At 48.6% G+C, this 7,455-nt stretch overlaps 1 protein-coding gene across 1 annotated transcript; it reads left to right on the forward strand.

The window, feature by feature from the left end:
- Nucleotides 1–3,923: 3,923 nt before the first annotated feature.
- LOC119348886 (S-type anion channel SLAH2-like) lies at nt 3,924–6,210 on the forward strand. The gene is made up of 2 exons (XM_037616890.1): nt 3,924–4,522; nt 4,617–6,210. The coding sequence occupies exons 1-2, from the start codon at nt 3,977–3,979 to the stop codon at nt 5,862–5,864; spliced, it is 1,794 nt and encodes a 597-aa protein (XP_037472787.1). The 5' UTR covers nt 3,924–3,976; the 3' UTR covers nt 5,865–6,210.
- Nucleotides 6,211–7,455: the final 1,245 nt, after the last annotated feature.

Raw genomic sequence — 7,455 nt, forward strand, 5'->3', positions numbered from 1 at the left:
ATCCAATGTCATCTATTCTGTTCAACATCGTGGTCGACATGTTGACAATTCTTATAGGAAGGGCTAAGGATGCTGGCCAAGTATGTAGTTTGGTACCTCATCTAGTTAATGGAGGAGTCTCTGTCCTACAGTACGCAGATGATACAATCATCTTTATGGAGCATGACTTGGTAAAAGCGAGAAACATGAAGCTGGTGTTATGCTTATTTGAACAATTGACCAGACTAAAAATTAATTTCCACAAGAGCGAATTGTTCTGCTTTGGAAGAGCCAAAGAGGAACAAGAGGCGTATAAGCAATTGTTCGGATGTGAATTGGGAGCTTTACCTTTCACGTATCTAGGTATACCATTCATCATCGTAAGCTAACAAATAGAGAATGAAAGTGCATTGAGGATCAATTTGAGAAGAAATTAGGATGCTGGAAGGGCAAACTGATGTCGTATGGAGGCCGTTTAATTCTCATTAATTCAGTGCTCACAAGTATGCCCATGTTCCTATTGTCTTTTTTCGAGGTACCAGTCAGAGTTCGGAAAAGACTTGATTTCTATTGATCCCGTTTCTTCTGGCAAAGTGAGGATCTGAAGAGGAAGTATAGACTAGCTAAGTGGGACATTATTTGTAGACCGAAGGACCAAGGGGGTCTAGGTATCGAAAATCTAGAGGTAAAGAACAAATGTCTCCTTAGCAAATGGTTGTATAAACTTTCTCGAGAGACCGACGCCACCTGGGCCAGATTCTGCGTAATAAGTACCTCCAATCAAAAATTTTATCCCAGGTGACAGTGAGGCCGATGGATTCGCCTTTCTGGAAGGGAGTGATGAGAGTTAAATTGGTTTTCCTCAATCGGACCAAGTTTATAGTCGGGGACGGTACTTCTACGAGATTTTGGAAGGATACTTGGCTAGGGGATACGCCTCTCGCGCTTCAGTGTCCTTCCCTCTATAGTATTGTTCAACGGAGAGATGCAACCATTGAGTCAGTATGTCAATCCACGCCTCTCAATATCAACTTCAGGAGAGCGTTAGCAGGCAACCGTTGGGAAGTTTGCCTCCATCTTGTGAGAAGATTGATGGATGTCCAACTCTCTCAACATCCGGATCAGTTGTGTTGGAAGCTTACTAGGAATGGAGAATTTACGGTTAAATCCATGTGTTTGGATGTTATTAATTCAAGTTCTATTCCTACCTCGAAACATGTTTGGCAGGTCAAAGTTCCCTTGAGAGTTAAAGTGTTTATGTGGTTTGTACACAAACAAGTCATTTTAACTAAGGATAACTTGATTAAACGCAACTGGATTGGATCCTCTCGATGTAGCTTTTGTGATACGGATGAAACAGTCAAACACCTCTTTCTCGATTGCCCTTTGGCAATCAGTTAATATTGCCTTCAATATTACTCCACCGAATAGTATCAGCACGTTATTTGGGACGTGGTTGGATGGGATTGAGTCCCAAACAGCAAGACACATTCGTGTAGGAGTATGTGCTTTACTATGGGCTATCTGGAATTGCAGAAATGATTTGGTCTTTAACAGAACAACAAACACTCACTTTTTGCAGGTTATCTTTCGGGCCACTGTGTGGATCCGTATGTGGTCGTTACTCACTCCGACAGAGGCCAGGGAGCGTTTGGTTACTGGATCTATCCGATGGGAGATGGTAGCACGGGATATTTTCAGCCAGTTTGGATGGCGGTCATGTAATAGGATAGGCAATTAGTTTTCCTATCTCTCTTTTGCCAGCCGGTTGTGGCTTTTATTTTGGTTTCTTAGCGCTTTTGGGAGCAGCTATTGTTTGAGACTTTGAGACTTTTGTTGAACCTATTTTTTCGCTAATAAAGGTGGCCGTATGCATCATTCTGATGCAGAGGCCGGGGATGTCCCCTTTTCTAAAAATAAAAAATTGTCGCGCTCGCAACGCGGCCTCCACACATCCACGCGCGCTCTCCCCGCTCTACTCTGTCGCTTGCTCGCCGCTTCCACGCCCCCGCCACCATCGCGCCACCATGCCGCCGCGCCGCAGGGGATCGTTTGGCTGCCACGGCGTCCGCGAGCGCCCCGGCGGCACGTACTACGCCGAGATCCGGTCCGGCGACGTCCGACTCGGCCTCGACACGTTCGGGACCGTGCACGAGGCCGCCCGCGCGTACAACACGGCGACGTGGCGCCTAGAGAGGCCGCCGACGCAGTTGAACTTCCGCGACGTCTTCACGCGCGAGCAGGCGCAGGCTATCGTCCCTCCGCCTCGTCTTATCACCGACCAGGACCGTGAGGAGCACTGTCGGCGGCAGCGCCGCCTCCTCATCGCCGAGGAGGACGAGCGAGCCATGGCGGAGTGGCGCCGGTGCTACCCGGAGGACGTCGCCAACGAGCACGCCTACTGGGCGAAAATGACGGAAAGGCGCCGCGCGAAGCGGTTGGACAGGCGTCGGCGGAAGGCACTGGCGATATCGAAGTGCGATATCGAAGTGCGATATCGTTGAAGCCGGTGGGGAGTCGATCTTTGAGGCTAATGATCCTCGTTAGGAGGACATGTGGCTCGATACCTCGGACAACACCAGTCCGGATGAGGACGAGGACGACTCGGAGTAGGTTGTAGTTGCACCATTATCTAGGCCTAGTTCTTTTGGGTGATTCTCCCAGAATAGGCCCCCTCCCCAGCTTCTCCCAGAATTACCATTTTATATTATTATTTTTACAACCCTACCTAGTTGAGATCTAATTAGTTAGGATTGTAAAAAATATATAAAGTGGCGATTATGGGAGATTTTGAGGAGGGGGCCGATTCTGGGAGAATCGCCCAAAAGAACTGGCCCCTAGTTACACCTAGTATGTAGTTGCACCGTAGTTTTATCTATCTATGCTATGAATTATGTAAAATATCTATATATCGTTTTTTATCTACGATGAATTTATGTATCGTTTTTATTTAAAAAATATGTATGCAATGTTTGTGCAATAGCGCACCTGTTGGAGCTACGCGCGCGCTAAATTTTAGCGTGGCTGCTGGAGCCAGCGCTGTCTGCCGCGCTTTTCCAAACGATGGGTGCGCTGCAAAGTACTTTTTAGGGCGTCGCGCGTTGGGCGGCTGTTGGAGATGCTCTTAAGACTGTGTGGTACCACCATGCGACACACGTGATAATAAGCAATCTAAACAATTCACGCCACCACCCACACCAACTTTGGTGAATGTATTATATGATTAATGGAAAGATTTCATTATCTAAGAAACTAATATACACCTATAATTGTAGAAAAAATAACAATAAGTATGATTAGAGTTTCTTTTTCCAAACGTGTTTGCCCGTTTGAGCACGATCTGGGCCCCCTATCTTTGCACCAATTTAATCAGTCATATTCATAGTATTATTACTATTATTTAAGGCAAACTAATACATCTATACTACTCCCTCCGTCCCAAAAGATTTATTTTAGATTTGTGTAGATATGGATGCATTCGATGCAACTAATCGCGCTCTAGAGTTAAATGCATCCATATCTAGATAAATCTGAGACAAGGGAAAGGAAATATTATTCGGGCGTCGCTATTCCACCAACCCACAGACTTGCGGGCTCAGCACAGAAGACCCATCTGACAAGACACGAGACATGTTCGTTCGATCGAGCTCTCCATCACATCATCCGTCCAAGTCGAGGTCACACAAGAATTTCGTCCACGTGATGCGGTGATGCGTGGAACCTTCTAGTGCTTCCCGTCCACGTGCGCGCCTCATCCCCACCCCGTGCCGGCGCCGCTGATTTGAGCCTGACCGCCCCGCCCGGCGGCGCACCACTAGCAGTCTAGCACAGGTAGGTCGGTCGATCCATCAGCCTCAGCTGGGATGTGTGTGTGCGCGTCGCGTGTATATAAGCTGGCCATGCCCACGATGCGATGCATATCCATTCACTCACCAGTTGTCCGTTTTCAAGAGCTTACAGCTGGCTTCAACGGTGGAGAGAGAGAGAGGTTGTTGCCATGGCAACGAGGGAGGTCAGCATCCAGATGGCGGGGGTACTGGACGGCCAGCCGGGGTGCGCTCTGTCCCGGGAGTCGCTTGTCGTCCGTGCCGTGCCGCGGACAGCCGGCGCTTCTTTGATGGAGGCTGCAGACGCAGTCGCCGCCGCCGACAAGATGACCAAAGACGCGGCCGGGGCGGCTCAGGATGAGACGCGGTGCTCTGTCTCGTTCAGCGTGCCAGGCTCGCCGTCGGGGCTCCACCTTGCGCAGCTCAGCATGCCGCCGTTAGTCTGCGCCGGTGATGCCGATGTGGGCACCGCTCCTGTGCTGCCGACCGAGTCAAAGGTCCCGTGGGAGCGAGACCGGCGGTTTGACCACTTCAAGACGTTCTATGGCGGCCTTGAACGGCAGCTCTCCAACCTCCGCGGGGTGCCACAGGACACCGACGTCGAGAAAGGTGCGGCGTCAAAGATCTCAGAGGAGGACATCGACAAGGACGATGAGATGCCCACTGCTGACCGCTACTTCGCCGCGCTCGAAGGCCCCGAGCTCGAGACCCTCCGTGTACGTACCACGTAACCGTGTAGCATTCCACCAAAAAGTTTCACCTTTGCATGCTACAACCGTTTTTGTGTCTAATAACAATGTGAACGTGCAGTCGACAGAGGTGGCGGTCCTGCCTAAGGACGAGACATGGCCGTTCCTGCTCCGGTTTCCAATTAGCGCCTTTGGGATGTGCCTTGGCGTGAGCAGCCAGGCCATGTTGTGGAAGACCCTGGAGTCGGAGCCCTCCACGAAGTTCCTTCACGTGCATCCGGTCGTCAACCACGTCCTCTGGTGGATCTCCGTCGCACTCATGGTGGTCGTCTCCATCACCTACCTCTTGAAGATCGTCTTCTACTTCGAGGCTGTCCGCCGTGAGTTCCACCAACCTGTGCGCGCCAACTTCTTCTTTGCGCCATGGATCGCCTGCCTCTTCCTTGTCAAGGGTGTGCCGCATCCGGTGTGGGAGATCCACCACGCCGTCTGGTACGTGCTAATGGCGCCCATCCTGTGCCTCGACCTTAAAATCTACGGACAATGGATGTCTAGCGACGAGCGACGCCTCTCTAAGGTGGCCAACCCATCGAACCATCTCGCCGTCGTTGGCAACTTCGTCGGTGCGCTGCTTGGCGCTAGGATGGGCCTCCGGGAGCTGCCCATCTTCTTCTTTGCTGTCGGGTTGGCCCACTATGTGGTGCTCTTCGTCACTCTCTATCAGCAGCTCCCTACCAACGTGCAGCTCCCCAAGGAGCTCCACCCAGTTTTTTTCCTCTTCGTCGCTGCACCTAGCGTCGCGTCCATGGCGTGGACAAGGATCTCTGGCGAGTTCAACGATGGCGCTAAGCTCCTTTACTTCGTCTCGCTATTCCTCTACATGTCGTTGGTGGCGCGCGTCAATCTCTTTCGGGGGTTTAGGTTCTCCCTGGCATGGTGGGCGTACACATTCCCAATGACAAGTGTGGCCTTGGCGACGGCATTGTATGCATCGAAGGTAGACAACGTGCTGACACGGGCACTGGCAGTCGGGTTGTCAGGAACCGCCGTTGTCACAGTCACCGGCGTGTTAGCCGCCACCATGTACCACGCCTTCGTGCGCAAGGACCTCTTCCCCAATGATGTGTCCATCGCCATCACGCGGCGACGGCCCAAGTTTAGCAAGATCCTCGCGCATCTCCGGCCATCGAGTTATGATGTCAAGGAGCTCGTTCTCTCCGTCCCAAATTTCAGTTCCTATTCCAAGCAGGGCGCCTACTCTGACTCTGGCGCCAACTCCAGGATGAACATCAGTGCCGGTGAGTCTCCAATGGCACACGGGCACGGAAGAGAAGAATGTGAGACGGTAGGTGCAAAACATGTTGCTTAGTGGAACTTGTATAGAGGTCTCTATATTTTCTCCATTCTTTTTCGTCTTTGTGAACTTGCTGCACATAGTTGCAGATTAGGAGCGATATCCTTGAGCAATTTACATTGCCATGACAGTGATATAATTGCCGGACTTGACGGTTGAGCTTGTCAATTTAGTGGTTATATACTTTCGTTCATCAGAAGTAAGTTACATTTCTTACTCTATTCTGATCTCTAAGTAACTCCATAGACCTGAAATTGCAGAAACATTTCACCAAAGGTGCATCAACTAGAATGGATGGCCTAGTGAGTTTGCAACTTTGGAAGTGAGATTTTCAAATAAGAGAGAAGAATTTGCAAAATCATTTTGTGTGTGTGACTATGACATGCTATTCCCTCGTTGCTTAAATCGAAAGATACTGTTGATGGCGGTACTTTCAGACTAAGCTTTCCTTACATGATAGGTTAAAGCCAGGTTTTGGTGTTCCGTGTCTATTAGTTCCGGCATCCATATAGTTACATATTTAACCGTATTGCTTTGAACTAACTCCACAAATTCTTCTCTCTCAAAAAGGTCTACAAATTATTTCTCGTTGCTTAATGAAAACCTCAGATGTGCTAACATAATTATGTATTATTTTATTTTAAAAAACTACTTGTTGCCTGGAACAGAGACAGAACTGGGTTTGTCCCACAAATCAAAGCACTTACAGATCAACTCCGCCACAAACTTCAGTTCAAAATGCATGTTCTTTTGCTTGCAGAAAGATGAACTACACTCTGAATAAAGCGTGATATCATTGCACAAGCAGGGCTAGCATACTCGTGCCACTTGCTCTATGGTTTTCCTTTTTGTAATTAACCACTGGCTCTATTGTTATCTCTACGGATGTGGAGAATCCAATATTGAGTATGTCACATAAGATTTTCTTTTGGTCGTGTTCCACTTGACACAAGCACGTGACACCATCGCAATTTGGGTACTTGCATTGCTCAAGCAAGTGTATCCTCTTCCAATACACATCATGCTTCCTAATGAGCCTGATGTAATTCATCACGTCCATGTCCGTACTAATTTCATAGGCTTTTATCTCCAGCGAACTCAAGTTGCGGTGCTCAAATTTAGGTCTTTCCCCTACCACAGTGAACTTGTAGAGACCTCGATTACTAAAGTGAGGATATAGCTACAAAAACAAAACATGTTTAAAATATCTAAAATGGTAGAGAAGATAAGATTTTTCTTCCAGATGTATGCATCAGAGGATGCATGCAGATGGCAAGAGGTTTTGCCTTCTTATTAGAAACAAATATAGATAGATAGATAGATAGATAGATAGATAGATAAGGTGCACTACTACGTACCTCAATATAAAGATTTTTGAGGAAGGGTGCCGCATCTAAAATAGAAAGGATCCAAGCCATCCTGGAGATATTCAGCTTGCGAAAATAAGCATCTCTGAGGCTATTGAATGACAATTTCTCAAAGTAGCATTGCAGATGCCGTGCAGAGAGCTGTATGACACGAAGGGAAGGACAATAGCCAAAACTCACGCACTGGACAAAATTAGTGGCGTTGCAGACAAAGCGCTCAAGTTTTGGGACTGCCGTCA

This window comes from Triticum dicoccoides, chromosome 1A (genome assembly GCF_002162155.2).
Source record: "Triticum dicoccoides isolate Atlit2015 ecotype Zavitan chromosome 1A, WEW_v2.0, whole genome shotgun sequence".
Taxonomy (NCBI): domain Eukaryota; kingdom Viridiplantae; phylum Streptophyta; class Magnoliopsida; order Poales; family Poaceae; genus Triticum; species Triticum dicoccoides.

Bases quoted from the DNA above. Each gene is read 5' to 3' on its own strand.
- LOC119348886 (XM_037616890.1), top strand. From the start codon at position 3,977: ATGGCAACGAGGGAGGTCAGCATCCAGATGGCGGGGGTACTGGACGGC. The intron at 4,523-4,616 runs GTACGTACCACG...GTGAACGTGCAG, and splicing joins CCGAGCTCGAGACCCTCCGT to TCGACAGAGGTGGCGGTCCT.